General features: G+C 50.5%; 1 protein-coding gene across 1 annotated transcript; it reads right to left on the bottom strand.

Annotated features, from left to right (window-relative positions):
• Positions 1 to 736: 736 nt before the first annotated feature.
• Positions 737 to 10,704, bottom strand: KLF11 (KLF transcription factor 11). The gene is made up of 4 exons (XM_074581826.1): positions 10,518 to 10,704; positions 8,039 to 8,293; positions 5,713 to 6,706; positions 737 to 3,680 (listed from the first exon to the last, which is right to left on the bottom strand). The coding sequence occupies exons 1-4, from the start codon at positions 10,557 to 10,559 to the stop codon at positions 3,376 to 3,378; spliced, it is 1,596 nt and encodes a 531-aa protein (XP_074437927.1). The 5' UTR covers positions 10,560 to 10,704; the 3' UTR covers positions 737 to 3,375.
• Between the last annotated feature and the right edge of the window lie 4,528 nt (positions 10,705 to 15,232).

Raw genomic sequence — 15,232 nt, 5'->3', positions numbered from 1 at the left:
ACCCCTCCCAGTTTGTTCTCCAAAGGCTCTGACTGCAGAGACTGAGTCACCTCGCAGTGAAAGGCTGTGACAGAAAGCTGGTGTCACTACATCCTCTCCTCCCCATCTCTTCCACCAAAACACGATCCTGCTAGAAATAAATATCACTGCAGTTTGGGAACCGGTCAGAGGGAAAGAAACAGCAGAGATGCTTAAAAATTTTAAGTATTTGCTGCTGCTGTCACCTCTTTTCCAGCTGAGACCTGGAGGTGACAGCCAGACTGCCAGAGCTACTTCCTCACCAGAGCGCGGGAACAGGAAGAACCAGGGCTAATGCAGCCGTCTTTTGGGTCAAAATCTCGTCTCTTCTTTATTTCCAGTGTTTGTGCCATGCACAACTTGCAACACTAACAGCAGCACTCAGACCTCCACCTTTTGTCGACAGCTTCCGGAGGCCACGCTAGAACAGAGTTACAAATCCCAAGACTCTTGTTTTCAGACAGCATGCAAAAACCCCTAACCCTGGCAGTGGTGTACACCTTCCACCAAATACAGGAGCAGGGGTGTGTAAAATTACACATGGACAAGCACTGGCCAATTTACGACAGGACCCAAGAAGTCTTGCCTTTACAGGTAAGTGAACTAGTGAGCCCCAAAGTCTTCCCTGGCCAAGATATATAACTTAATCCAGACGGATTTACATAGTTCTAGAAAGGGCATGTACGAAACCTGAAAATTCACAACTTTTTTATGATTTAAAACCAGTCACATTACATACTTTTTATTTAATAAAAGTTAAAAACAGGTACAAAAATGTGATTCCATATCTTTAAAATATAGGTTCAAAATAAAAAGACTGAACAATATAGTTCAGGCAGTAAAGTGCAAAGAGAGCAGTTACCTCAGTCATGCTTAGTCCGTAAATAACCCCTACACAGCAGGAAGGAACAGAAAGAGCAAAGAGAGCAGACACAGCCACGCCACGGCTCGGCTATTCGTGCACATCCACGGCAGAAAGAGCCACACATCCTGGGCACAGGCGGCAAGAGGCAGCGCGCACCTGGTGGGAGCCAGCTGCGAGGAATCCCAGGCCAAGTAAAACTAACAAAGAGGGAGCCATCGCTTTTCCGCGTCATGACACACACTTTTTGAAATTCCATATTCTCCAGTCTTTCCCCCGCTACGATGCAACAAACTAACATGACAATTTACTAAATCATGACACGAGTCTCCAAACTGTTTTGCTCAGGTGAACACCATAAATGGTTGGTCTGTAAAAAAAAAAAAAAAAGTAGTACTGAATTGGCTACTAGACTGAGACAGGACATTCTTTCCCCGGTTAAAAGCATGCTAAAATGGCATCCAAAAGTCAAACTTCTTGTTCTAAGGGACTTCTAAAGGGATTTTAACAAAACAAAACCAAAAAAAAAAAAACACCAAACAAAAAAAAAAAAGAGGAGCAGCAATGTCTTTCGTCAGCACACAAATTTGGGAAACTGGGTATCAACAGAGACCAGCAGCTGTGGTGACCAGAGCCAACAGGGTGCAGACACTTCAAAGGTCAGGCACAAAAACTTCAGTACACCGAGCACAATATTCCAATTTAGTACAGTATGAAAACTTACTATCATTAATTATAACTATAGCCTTAAGTGTAAAAGTAATGACATACTCCGCTTTCAACTGAAATGGGTCTCCGCTGATTTCAGGGGAGTTCTAGCCGAGATCAGCAAGTGTGCACTTACATCGACGAGAACCACGTTTTGCCCACACAGAGAAGCGAGACCAGGGTTTTAGAACAACGAAGCAGTGCAAGAGAGCGCATTCCTAGTTATCCACATTTTACACATCCAGGAAAAAAGTCCTCCTCAGTGCTCAACTAAGCTTCAGCGCAGGAGTGGCTGAAGAGTCCAGCAGGAATAAACGCCACAGAAATATTCCGTTCAGCAGGTGAGCCATCTCCCAGCAAAACACCACCTGGTGCCTGACAGCACAACAGCTCCGCTGTCAGCTCCGCTACAATACGTACGCACGTCCTTCCGCACCGCGGAAACCCAGCAGTCCCATTGTGCTAGCGGCATTTTATTACTCACACCACGCCAGTGCAACACAGAGCTCCTGCAGCCAGCGATTCCACTTCTTAGCCATATTTACACTTGGTGTAAAAGAAAATCCATTCAACTGGGAGAATACCTCATTTAATAGAAAAGGGTGATTTTATACAAAGTACTGTGGAGAAGTATAAGGCCACACGAAGAGCATCATCAAGTTGACACGGTGGCTATTTCTTAAGTCAAAACACAATTAGTACTTCCTCTGGTGCTTTGATACAGGTAAATGAAAGCCTTGAACAATTTCCTATAAGGTGCACAAGCATCCACGATACATAAAAAAACCAACTTTAATTTTCTATTTATCCTGTACTCAAAAAAAAAAATTACAGAGACCCAGCTAATTATTCACGGGTTGCCATTTTTGCATTTTTCTGTAGATTTTGATATGCTGGTTTAGTAGGACTGAAAAGTATAGCATAATTTTTAGTGTCAAAGCTTCTAAACAGTGTTTGTGCTTCTACCTCCATCAGAGAAGCCTGGCTCCTCCAAACTTCGCTCCAGTGGAGTGTGGACTCAGGAATGCCCAGTACATCAAACTTCTACCAAAAGTCACAAGGGCTTCTACTTGCAAAGGGTATGAATTTACAAAATGTCGAGGATTTCAACACTTCTTTTCTGAACGAAAGTCATTCTGGTTTGGTTTGTTTTAAAAATGACGACACACTTAGATCTCAAACCTCCAAGGTTACCTGCGTAAAGAGGGTGTAACAGCACCAGCCCATTGCAGGATCAGGATCTGCAAGTGTGAAAATCCCAACCACTAAGAGTTATCAAATATGTGTTTACAAAATGCTCTGAATGCAATTCTTTAGGTTTACTGAAAAGGAGTTTCCAGAACTCTGGGTCTCATCCTGCACACCCCTACTAATGCAGGTCAAGTAATTTGCCTGCACATCAAGACCAAAATGAATAAATACAAAATATATTTGGTATAGAAAATACTAGTATAAAAATTAAAAATCACCCTGTTTTACTGTCCATCAAAATATCAACAGCAAACATTACAAGTGACTTTTTTAACCTATTGCCAAAATAACTTCCAAAGAGTTCTGGTTTCCTGAAGTGCTGGTGATTGCATTTGCCCAAGTATTGAAAAAAACAAATAGGGAAGGGACAAGGAAAGATATGATAGGTGTCTCACATAGCATTATTAATAGAGCACTCAAGGGAAACTAAAGTATGCACAAACACGGGAGGGGAAAAAAGCCATTGTCAGTTCTGTTGTAGCCATCAGAGCTCTTCCTGATTTTCAGAAAGCTTGTAGAGAAGGAGCATCCTCTCACTAGCCCTGACAGACGGACGACGGCATGGGGATGAGCATGCTCAGAGCACTGCTGCTTTTCGGTTTCTCTGCTGTGGCAATTCTGTTGAGTTTGCCAACCTCTGTCTGCCAGCTGGGGATCTTCTTTGTGGTCATATGGCGGCGGGTGTGCTTTGTCAAGTGATCACTGCGCATGAAGCGACGCTCACACACAGGACAAGCAAACTTCTTCTCTCCCGTGTGAGTTCTACGGTGGCGTGACAGTTCATCTGAGCGGGCAAACTTCTTGTCACAGCCTTCCCAGTTGCAGCTGAAAGGCTTTTCTCCTGCAGGACATAAAAGAAGCATAACTTACTTTTGAGAAGCTGTGTTACAGTCTTAGCAAAGAGCTAACTTAAATCTTGCCTTGCAAAAATTGATGAACTCCACAGAACTGCTCATGTGTGCAGTCAACATTAGCTTAAGCTCAAGTTGCGTTCCAGAGAAAAATCTACTTATTCCCTGACACATATCTCGTTAAGTGTTATTTAAACGAGTCTATTTTTTCCAATTATCCAAAACCATTCTTCATCTTTTTCTTTAAACTGGGTTTAAAGCTACCTTATCCGCTGACTGAACTAGAAGTGACCCCCTGCCCCTGTCCCTGCATGACCACAGCTCTAGGGCTGCTGCATGTCATCAGCAAATACCGCAGGCAAACAAGAAGCCTGGAATCGGGCCTCAGAGCTCTGCTGCTCCAGTCCTACACACAAACGCACCACTCCAGCGAGTCCTACCAAGGAATGGCCTGTCCTGCCATCCCCAGGCAGCTGGAGGTCCAACAGACAGCTAGGGGAGTTCTGCACACCCAGGAATGACTGCAGTCAGGATGGCTGTCCATGTTAGCTTCTGCTCATCCTGGGGAACTGCGTAACATCAAAGCTATCCTAAACAGTGTGATCTACCATGAGCAAACCCCATAAAGCTCAAGATAAACATCTACCACATGACACAAATTTATGGTAATGCTCTGGAGCGGAACAAAAGCAACCAGCAGAAAGGAAGCCCCACAGAAGCGTTGTTCTTATTTCAGATATTGAGAGTAAATGTCTATTGTTTGGTGTACGTGGTATCACCTAGTTACTCAGTGTGCAGGGAAAAGGTGGGAAAAGAAAGCTGAACTGCTCTGCCTCCTGATCCTGTAACGTGGACTAGCTAGTGAAGGGTCTGTGTGCTTCACCTCCCATAGACGTCCTACTCTTAATCACAATACAAGGACACACACAGCTTCCCTATGGAGCAGCAGCAGCACGGGCTCAAAGCAAGACACTTATTACTAGTCCATGTTTATCCTGTAGTGCCAGGTTAATTGAGCAGCCTGCAGCACTTAATTCTCAAGCCAGAAGCAGAAGCATCATTCTACCTCTGAGCTCTGGTTTACGAGGATTATCAGCTTCATACAGGGTTTAAGCTCTTTCCCCAAAGGAACTGTAAAGACAAACTGGAAAATTAATGCAAATCCTGCCACAGAAGCTGACATCCAATAAACCACAGTGTCTGTGGGGCAAGGGACAGTGGGGGAAAAAAGCCAAGGAAAACCAAAATTAGACAAACTTTTGAATGAGCTATTCTGTACCAATCTCCTGCTATGCCTATCCCTCAACATCAAAAGTAGTCCCTAAGCACTCAAGTCAGTTTTAACTTAACAGGATCTCGGAGCTAGAAAAAGGATAAGTAAAACACACGTACACTGACAACACAGTGACTGCATTTTATGGAGCCAATCAGCTCACATTAATTATAATTAATTTTCATTTACCTTTAAAATTCCCTCTCTGTAACTGAATAAACAGCTACATTCCTGTAGTAGCTCTGCCTCCTAACACAGCAGCCCAAAATCTCAACACATTCCCATTTAGCCTAAACAAAACTCCAGAAAAACGTGCAGTTTCTGACTTTCTCTCTTTTCTTTTACTTTTGTAACAATTAAGAGCAACTACCTGTACTATGGTTTGCTTACACCAGATTTCTCCATGCCCCAAAAACAGGGACTTGCACAATTCATTTCGGTCTAGTCCAGATGGCAGGATTCCACTCAAACCTAAACCCACACACACACACAGACGGCAAAGCTTCGCTCCAACTAAAGCATGTGAAATTCAACTAACACTATGGGGTCAGATGAGGTCTCAGAACAAAGTCTGTCTTGTTTTGCTTGCCCACGGAGAATGAACATTCCTCTCTTCCCCGAGATGAGCAGAAGTTTCCCAGTCACCTGCCTCTTCCCTTTCCCACCCCCTCCCCCCAAAAAATGTGCATTTCAGCTCCCCAAGGCAAGACAGTGCTGGAGTAACAAAGGACCTGCCCTGTCATACACACCAGTGTGGGTACGAAGGTGGGCTTTGAGGTGGGAGCTTTTGAAATAGGTTTTCTTGCACCCAGGGAAGTTGCAAACATAATTCCTCCGTCTAGAAAAGTCCATCTGGGGGGCACAGCTTTGACCAGAAGCTATGAACACAGGAGCAGGAGCAAGGGGCAGTAACTTGGTGTTCCCAACAGTCATTACTGTTTGCGGGCACTGTGGTGTCTGTGTGACAGCAGTCTGTGGAAGAACCAGCATGACGGTCCCCTGAGGCACAGAAGGTCCCATGAGTACAGGCTGAGAGAGCGGGGCTGTCTGCGGTAAAATAGGTTTCATGGGAGTTGAGACTGTTGGAGTTGAAGGCTTGACATAGGCATTGATCATACTGCTTTGTCCATTTAAAGGGATCATTTGACAGAGAACCTGGGGGCTTGAAACGGGGACAGGTGTCACTGGGGTAGCTCTTTTTTGCAAGTCATTCTCACAATTCTTTGGTAAGTGGGTCTGTGGCGAAACAGGCCGGACTGGTAGTTGTCCTTTATTGGTCACAATATCACTGGAGTCATGTGCATAAGGCTGATGTACTGGAGAGGTTTTGTTAATTAAATCATGCGTGGCACACGTGTCCTGTGGCAGCCTGGAATGTCTTCGGTCATCTGCCCCACACCAGTCTCTGGAACTGCTGCAGCCTGAAGTTACCTTTGTTTTCTCTTGCACAGCAGGAATGTGATGGTAAGCAGAACTATCACCTGTGTGACGTATCACACTTGTTGCCATGGCCCTGCAAGGCTGAGGGGCAAAGGATTCAGATATCTCCGGCTTCTGACTGCACTGTCGCTCCATGTTGATAACAGATGGCTTGGTTATGGGGGAGGCACCAGTCACTGACGTGACTGAGCAGGCAGCTGTATTTGCCATGACAGTCCTTGGTTTGGAGTAAGTGACTTGTGAGGAGAGAAGCATAGCAGCTGATATCTCAACAAAGTCGGGGCTGTGCGGAGGGGTCATGCACTGCAAACAAGAACATACCATTATTATACATCAGGTAATTTCATAGCTCAATTTTTCACTATCTTTACTGTGAAAAATAAAATTACACCCTCTTCTCAGAACCTGCCTCTTGGGACAAACTGATTAAAGCACACATTGCCTCATCTGATGGCCACTCTGAATATGCTCAAAGGCACATTAATAAAATGAAGGCAATGAGGCAGATGTAAACCTGCAGAAAACATTGCATGTCCACTCACTGTGCTACAAAAACTCTCTCATTCCTTTCTCCTCAGCAACAGGCGCAGCTGTAAGAGGCTATGAGACTCTCTCTGCTGTTCACAGAAAATAGACTAGCAACAGATATCGATACTGTACCATTTCAATTTCAAGCTTCCAGGAAGCCCGACAACTTTTATCAATGATTACCCCATCAGCTGGTGGCAACTTCTGAGATATATACAAATGGAAACACTCTATCCCTTCTTATTCATCCATTGCGCTCTTGCTGACACCACCTCTCCTTCCTCCTTTACCACAGAAATCTCATGCCTGTGTCCTGTGCTGCTCAAGAGACAGTGCCAACACTGAGCGGCAGGAGTATGACAGAACTCCGTCAACCTGCTGCCATACTATGTCAGCCTCTTCCCTGTATTATTCCTGTTCTTCCTGACATAATTGTATACTAGAAGCCTACTGGTTGAAATGGGCCTTAACCATCTGAAACCCGAACAGCACCAAGCCCTTTTTTTTTTTAATTCCTACTTCTGTTGCAACATAAACTGCAACAAAAAAACCTGTGATTCAACCGACATTAGTCAGCCAGAGTAGACTGATGCTCTGGAGAAATAACAGACTACATGTACAAACACATAGCACAGAAACTAATTAAACTGTATATTTCATAATGGTAACCTGTACTTTCTCTTATAATGACCAGAGTGAAGCCAAATGTCGTCAAGTACCTTTTTCATATAGTGCTTGCAGATAAGTCGGTGCTGAATCACTGAGGCTCATTCTGCCATTTTTACTCCAAGTGCTCCAAGAAACCTGCAATAACCACCCAGGCAGCATCCTCAGCTGTCAAGTTAAGTAACCCATCAGCAAGCGCTTTCACATCTAGATTTAACAAGGGATCAAACCCCTACATTTGCCATTCCAGAGACAGCAGAAAAAAAACAAACTCAACACTCCCACCTCACTATTCCATGTACACACACAGCACTGGCTGCACCATAGCTATTGTATGCAGGGACACGTGATTGAGCTGTCTTTGCTGGCCAAGTTAAAACATTGCAGAGATGTAACACCCAGGTATCAGGCATATTTATTTTGCATTCATGTTTTTCTTACCAGCGTAGATAAATAGTCCTTTGGTAATTCAGATGTAGCCTCAGCGTGCATTGTGAAATCACCAGAATCCGAGAAGGGTGTAAGTGGCCTTATCTTTAATATGTCACCTTTCTGCGATCTTTGACCCCAGGAGCTCATACAAACAAGTGCTTCAACAGCTTCAATGTCGTTCTGCTCCAAGGTGCTGCAGGTAGACCTTTCGCTGTCATGACGCTGCCTTTCACGGATAGACTCATAGATGTCCACAATGTCAACCTAAATGTAATCGGATTACTGGCTATTAGGACAAGTCAGAATACAAAGCCACCACCACCCACATACTGTCTGCTCACGATGAAGGTCATCTGAAACAGATCCCATGCCTGCGGCAAGGCTTTTACCAGTCAGCTCAACTCTTACCCTCCCCCCACAGGCTCATCTTCCCACCCCTGCCACTCTTTTAAAAAAAAAAAAAAAAAAAAGTAGTATGATTTGGAGGAAAGGAACAGATATGTGTGTAGCTCACATTTCCAGAGTTACTTTCCTAGATTACACTGCTCTGAGTAAACACATCCCACACTTGTATACAAACAAAAAGAGCAAAGAAATCCTGACTTCCAACCTTGTTTAGACAAGGCTGTTTCCCAGACCCAAAAGGCGACTCTTATTCAGTACTGATTTCATTCTGGTAACATTGAGAAGATAAATTTCAGCTGACAGTAAGATGCTTTAAGGTATGATCACTGATTCAGAGTACCACACCTTGTAGAAGCATTTTAATCTTAATTTTACCAACAGAGAAGCCGGGGTGCAGGGAAGGAAAGTAGTCTTCAAAGTGCAGTGGAAATTGCTTGTATTGTACTTTAGAAAGGTATGATACTACAAAGGTGCTAGGTATCCCAAGACACACTAGAAGTAACATGAAGACCAATGTAATCATATTGTTTCCAAATGCAAGCATCACAGAAAATTTGTGTGTGTATGCATGCATGCAAAACACTTGACTTCTCTGTGAAAGGATACACAAACTTCATAAAATGCCTTCAGTGCTTAACAGTGATTCCAAAAGCTACGCTGAGCTGCTGCTTTCTGGCTCACGTGCCCACTCGGTCTCAACTAAACATTCAAACTCTTCCAGTCTTTAGGCACACCAACTAACTGCAAAGGCTGGGATTCAGCAGCGTGGACCAAGATTCTCGAGCCTAATGCTGTTACACAGCGTGCTTATATACTGCAGCGAAGGGTTTTAACTAAAAAAGCAACAACAAGCACACACCTTTAAGACAGTCTAAAGCCCTAGAGGGCTTGTTGGATGACATCATTTACACACTTAGTCAACGAATTTTGTCTTAACAAAGGTGGAATGATCCTGGCTCAACAGTGTCACAAAGATGCAAAGCTGTGTGACATTGTCTCAACTATGGGGATGTGCGTGGCAAACACATTAAACATAATGCCAGTACTGCACTCAGCGAGGACTTTCGCCTAAAACAAGAGGTACCACGCATGGAGATACCAAGGTTGGGGGCAGGAAGGGGTTAAAGCGCTCTGAAGCTATTAACCTCTCTGAGAGGCGCTTCCAAGAACTTCCACTGAAAAAAACGAGAAGGGGAACGAGGGCAAAAAGCGCTGTCGGGACCTAGAGCGCCTGTCAAACAGGAGCCGCACCGGGCGAAGCTCTGCGCTAAACCTGCGGGTCTTCCTCAGAGCCCGACTGCAGGCAACCAAACCGCCAGATTATTTTTTTTTCTAACTCAACGTTTCAGGAGAGCAGTTTTCCCTAAGGAAACGTGACAAAATATTCCCCTTTTCAAAAAAAAAAAAAAAAAAAAAAAAAAACAACCACCCTTTTTTTAAGGCGAGGGCAGCAGCCCGGTCTCTCCGGCTGCCAGGGAATGGCTGACGGCGCCTGGCCGGTGTCCTCACATCACCCCGTACGTGCGCGGGCAGGGACGGTGCGGGCCCCCCTTCCTTCCCTCCCTCCCCGCTCCGGGCAGCGCCTCTTCCCGCCGGCGGGGGCCGCGCCACCCCCGCCCGCTCCACGCCTCACGGCGGCTGCCCCCGGCCGGGCGGCGCCGCGGAGGGGCGGATGGCGGGAAGAGGGGAAGGAGGAGGAGGAGGAGGAGAAAGGCAGCTGCCGCCCTGCCGCCGCCCCCACACGGCGGCTATGGCAGGGCCGCCCCCCCCTCCGGCAGGTGACCAGGGCGACACCCGCCCCTGAGGGAACGGCACCGACCGACCACCCCCCGCGGCGGGTAACGGTCCCAACCGACCCCCGCCTCGGCTGAGCAACGGTCCCAACCGACCCCTACCCACGGTGAGCAACGGTCCCAATCGACCAACCCCTGGGGGTAACGGTCCCGAGGGACGACCCACCCGCTCCTGAGGCCACACCGGTGTCCGCGCCCCTGCCCGCCGCCGAGCACGTGCCCGGCCCGGGCCGGCGCCGGCTGCCCCCGGCTCGGGGGGTGCCCGCCGCCCCTTCCCTCCCTCCGCTTACCGTGGACGCATCCCCCATCTCCGAGCAGGGCGAGCTGTGCATGGCGCGGCTCCGGCGGGTGGCGGCAGCGGCAGCAACAGCAGCGGTGTGGCCGGCGAGCAGCCACAGCAGCGCGCGCGCGCGCACACACACACCGAGCACCAGCAGCCGGAACCGGCGCCGCCTCCCCCCGCTCCCGCCTCCCCCGCCCGCCGGGGCCGCGCTGCGGGGCACTCCCTGCGCCAGACAACGCGGGCGGGGCGGGAGGGCGGGCGGGGGGCCCGGCTCCTGGCCAATCGCCGCCCGCCGCCGCCCTCTTCCGCCCAATCAGCGGCGGCGGCCGGGCGTGATCGCTTCGTGCCGGGCGGGGAGGGCGGTGCGTGGGCGCGGCGGGCGGGAAGGGAGGGGGCGGGGCCGTGCGGCGGGCGGGGGAGCGCGCGCTGGAAACTGGGGGAAAGGTCGGGGGGGGCGGGGGGAGAGGGGCGGTGGCCGGGAATGCCCGCGCGCGCGGGGGGGGGGTGGGGGGGGGGGTGTGGCGGGGCGGGGCGCGCGGGGGCGCGGCTCCCCTCCCCCACCGCCATCCCCCGCGCGCCGTGCGTGCCGTGCCGCGCCGCACGCAGGCACCCCTCCCCCCCCCCATCCGCCCCCCGCGCGGCGGCGTCTGGTGAAAAATCTCACAATTGGAGCGATAAAATGCAGCCAAAAATAAACTGGTTTTTTTTTTTCTCCCCCTTCCCCCCGCGATTATCCGTCTTTGTCCCTTCCGCCGCTCCTCGGGAGGTGACACCGCCCCTGTCCGGGCGGGGGACGTGGAGGGACCGTCCCCAGCCGAGCCCCTCCCGCCGCCGCTCGCCCGGCCGGGCGTGCCCTTCCCCTCTTTCCCCGCGTTTAACCGAATCTCCCTTTTTTTCATATCGAATGGTTTGGGTTGGAAGGGTCCTTAAAGACCATCCAGTGCCAACCCCCTGCCATGGGCAGGGACACCTCCCACCAGACCAGGCTGCTCAAAGCCCCATCCAGCCTGGCCTTGAACACTTCCAGGGATGGGGCAGCCACAGCTTCCCTGGGCAACCTGTTCCAGTGCCTCACCACCCTCACAGGAAAGAATTTCTTCCTGATATCCAATCTAAATTTCCCCTGTTTCAGTTTAAAACCGTTACCCCTCATCCTATTGCTCCACTCCCTGATAAAGAGCCCCTCCCCATCTCTCCTGTGGGCCCCTTCAGGTACTGGAAGGGGCTATAAGGTCTCCCCGGAGCCTTCTCTTCTCCAGGCTGAACAACCCCAGCTCTCCCGGCCCGGCTCCCATTCCCAGGCCGCCCCCTCCCATCTCCCCCCGCAGGGGCTGCGGCAGCCGGTGCAGCTACGAGCCCTTACAGAACCATGGCATGGTTATGTTGAAAGGAACCTTAAAGACCATCCAGTTCCAGCCCCCTGCCATGGGCAGGTGACCGTCACCCTTCACCCCCTTCACCTTCATTTTTCAGGGAAAATGCTGTCAGTGACTAAATAGCAGGATGGGGGGGGGGACACACAGGGACCGTGCCCCTCATATAAGCCACTAGCCATCCCTTGTGACACCGGAGCCACTCGCTCCGCCCGGTGTGGAGGGAAACCTTTAGGGAACTGTAATTGATTTCCAATTGAGTAACGGCATCCGAAGGCGGCACAGTCCCTGCGGCCGGGGGTGGGGAGCGGGACAGGGAAGCAGAGCAGGTCACCGCTCCCGATTCCCAGAGGGATCTTTTCCCAGGCCACGTACCGCAGACTCTTCCTCCGTGTCCTGAGCCCACAGCTGGAAACCGCTGGAGGGGGGCTCCTCACACGGGGGCAAGGCTCGTTAGACGAAGTGATGTTACACGTCTGTGTGCCGACTCGATGTGTGTGATGGCGCTCCCTTTGCTGAGCTAAAAATGGCAGCTATCGGTTTTAACATAAATCCTTAGAGCTCTTACCAAAATCCCCTTGTTCTGCTGCTGCCAGCTGAGGCTGCGTTAGGTGAGGGAGGAGCATCATCTTCATCCTCGCATCGGATGTCGGTGGCAGAGCCCCGGGCTGAACCCCACGGAGCCCGAGCCCCCTCACAGCCTGGAGCTTCTCCCCTTTCCCTCTTCCCTTTCCAGAGGCTGCACTAAGGTGAATATTAATGCAATTAATACTATCCCGCATCTCTGTCCTTCCGCCCGCGCCCACCACCTTCCCTGGGGGCTCCAACCGGCGCCACCGTACCCCCAGGCCCACGGGGAGGACCCAGGGGGCTGTGGGTTCCCTCCTGCAGACAGTGACCTGGAGCGAGGCCCAAATATCCCCAAATCTCCTTTCCCAGGAGCTCGAAGGCGCCTGCCCGTGCAGGTGGCTGCGGGACGCCGGTGTCCCTGCCCTGCATCACTGTGGTCCCCAGCCCGGCAGAGCCATCCTCCGCCTGCTGCCCCGGCTCTGCCGCCGCTCCCGCATCCTCCGGATCCCTCTCCCCGCCGACCCTTCGGTGCTATAAAGGCCCGTTTAATCCAGACCGTGGGCAAACACTCCAGGGAAAGGCTTTCTTTGTCAGAGATAGACACTGTCTTTGTCCCGAGGTCGGAAGGAGCGGATGTAAGGTGCTCCGGAGGAGGGATGAGGAGGCTCCACTCGGGTCGTCTTATCCTTTCTCCTGGGAAAACAAGGAAAGAATTGACCATTGCGTGCGAGCAGGAGGGGAAATACTTAATACTGTCAACTGAAAACAACAAAAGGGCACGCAGGCAGCTCTCCCCCATTCCCTTTTTGCAGATAATTATACAATAAGCAATTCAAAAGAGACCAGAGGAAGAATAGTACAGGCTCAGATGGTTTTCCTAATGTTTAGCAGAGGTTAAAGATCAACCAAAGCCGTTGTCTGGCTGCAGCTTTGGAGTTAGTGCAATTTGGCATCGGCATCTGGTCTGGCTGAACACAGCAGCAGGCTGCTGGGGCAAACGCGTACAGCCGAGCACGTGGGGCGGGATTAAATAAATATAGATAATTACAACCCAAGCTCCCGCACAGGAGACGTGAGAAGGTACACGGGAAGAAATGAGAGACTGCGACGCATGTGTCGGATGTGTCTCTCCATCCGCTCTCCCTCCTCGGCTGTGCTCTTGGCTGATGGAGCAGTCGGAGCTGCCGCAGCCTTGGATTGCCCCAAAATGCGCTTCCTGGGCCAACAGCAGCAGCCAGAGGAGAAGATCCCCACCACGGAGCAAACGGAGCCGCTCTGCCAGGTGGTGCCGGGCACTGGCTGATGGAAACAGCGGCAGCAGCCCCCAGCTGAGGGCAGGAGTGGGACCAGAAGGATTCACCAGGGGTGAATGCACCCACCTCGGTGGGAACTGCGGAGTTACAGAAGGGATTTTCATTGCAGAGCCAGAGGGATGTGTTCCCCATGTGCCGATATCGCAGAGCTAAAGGGACACGCTCCTCACATGCCTACATTGCGGAGTTGGAGGGACACGCTCCCCACATACCAACATCATGGAGCTGGCGGGACACGCTCCTGATGTGCTGACATTGTGGAGCTGGAGGGACATGCTCCCACGTGCCAACATTGCGGAGCTAAAGGGACACACTCCCCATGTGCCAACATCGCAGAGCTGAAGGGACACACTCCCATGTGCCAACATCACGGAGCTGGAGGGACACACTCCTGATGTGCCGACATTGTGGAGCTGGAGGGACACGCTCCCACGTGCTGATATTGCAGAGCCGGAGGGACACGTCCCACATGCCAGCATCATGGAGCTGGAGGGACACGCTCTGGATGTGCCGGCAGGGGCGAGTGCGGTGCGGGGCAGGGAGGGGGGTGCCGACGTGCGGTCCCCCCCCCGCTGTCACGCTGCGTGCGGGCCAGCTGCCGCCGGGGAGGTCTCATCCGTGGCTGCAGGCGATGGAGGAGCAGAGCAAACCCCCCTCGCCGGCACACTGCCTACGTGTCTGCCGGCAGGGACGGGCTGTCACACGGACAGCTTTCCCACAGGGAGGACGAAAGCGCGGTCCTCGCGTGCCAGCCCCAGCTGGCGCAGGAGCCGACAGTCAACTTCTTCCTCGCCTGCATCTTTTCGTATTCTCTTTCAGAAACAGATCAAGCTTTCCATACATGGATAAGCATCCAAGGAGCGGGTAAGCTGCTGGCACGGCATAAGGAACCACATCCAGGTTACGGCAAAAGGAAAGGGTTTGAGAGAAGAGTCATGCAGACTGTTTCCCACTTTATTTTGGACCCGGGGTGCTGATAAAATAAACACACACTGCCGATTACAATTTTTTTTTTTTTCTCTCTGCTCCCCAAAACGTGTTTCTACCTGAAAAAATACTGACTGCACCAAACACTTCCCGGGACCTGGCAGTACTGCAGAGAGAAATCACCACTCGACCGGATTTCTTCCAAGTATGCGAAACGTAATGTTTACTGAATTAAAAAAAAATCCAGCCCACAAATACTGATGACAGGTGAGGACCGTCCAGAGACCCACCGTAACAGAAATAATAAAGTAAGCGACAGTAACAAGTATGACACACCAGCGCGCCATCTGCTCGCTCGAGTGCACCGTCTGGTTTTTCTACTGCTGCTATTCGTGCCCTGGTCTTATTTTAGTGGCACCAGGAGACAGATTCAAATAGCAGCAAAAATAAAAATGACACGTTATTTATTTATTGTTCTGCTTAAGTGGATGTCTTCATCGTTCCCACCATTCTCTTCGCCTCGATATTGCCGTTGGCTA

Source organism: Larus michahellis, chromosome 3, assembly GCF_964199755.1.
Source record: "Larus michahellis chromosome 3, bLarMic1.1, whole genome shotgun sequence".
NCBI classification, from domain to species: Eukaryota; Metazoa; Chordata; class Aves; order Charadriiformes; family Laridae; genus Larus; species Larus michahellis.
Note: the sequence above shows the minus strand (reverse complement) of the source record. Positions and strands in the feature narration are given on the sequence as shown.

Excerpts from the sequence above, each read along its gene's own strand:
- KLF11 (XM_074581826.1), bottom strand. The coding sequence starts at position 10,559 with ATGCACAGCTCGCCCTGCTCGGAGATGGGGGATGCGTCCACG. Across the intron at positions 6,707-8,038 it reads AGGACTATTTATCTACGCTG|TGCATGACCCCTCCGCACAG; the intron begins GTAAGAAAAACA and ends TCTTGTTTGCAG. Across the intron at positions 3,681-5,712 it reads CCACCTTCGTACCCACACTG|GAGAAAAGCCTTTCAGCTGC; the intron begins GTGTGTATGACA and ends TATGTCCTGCAG.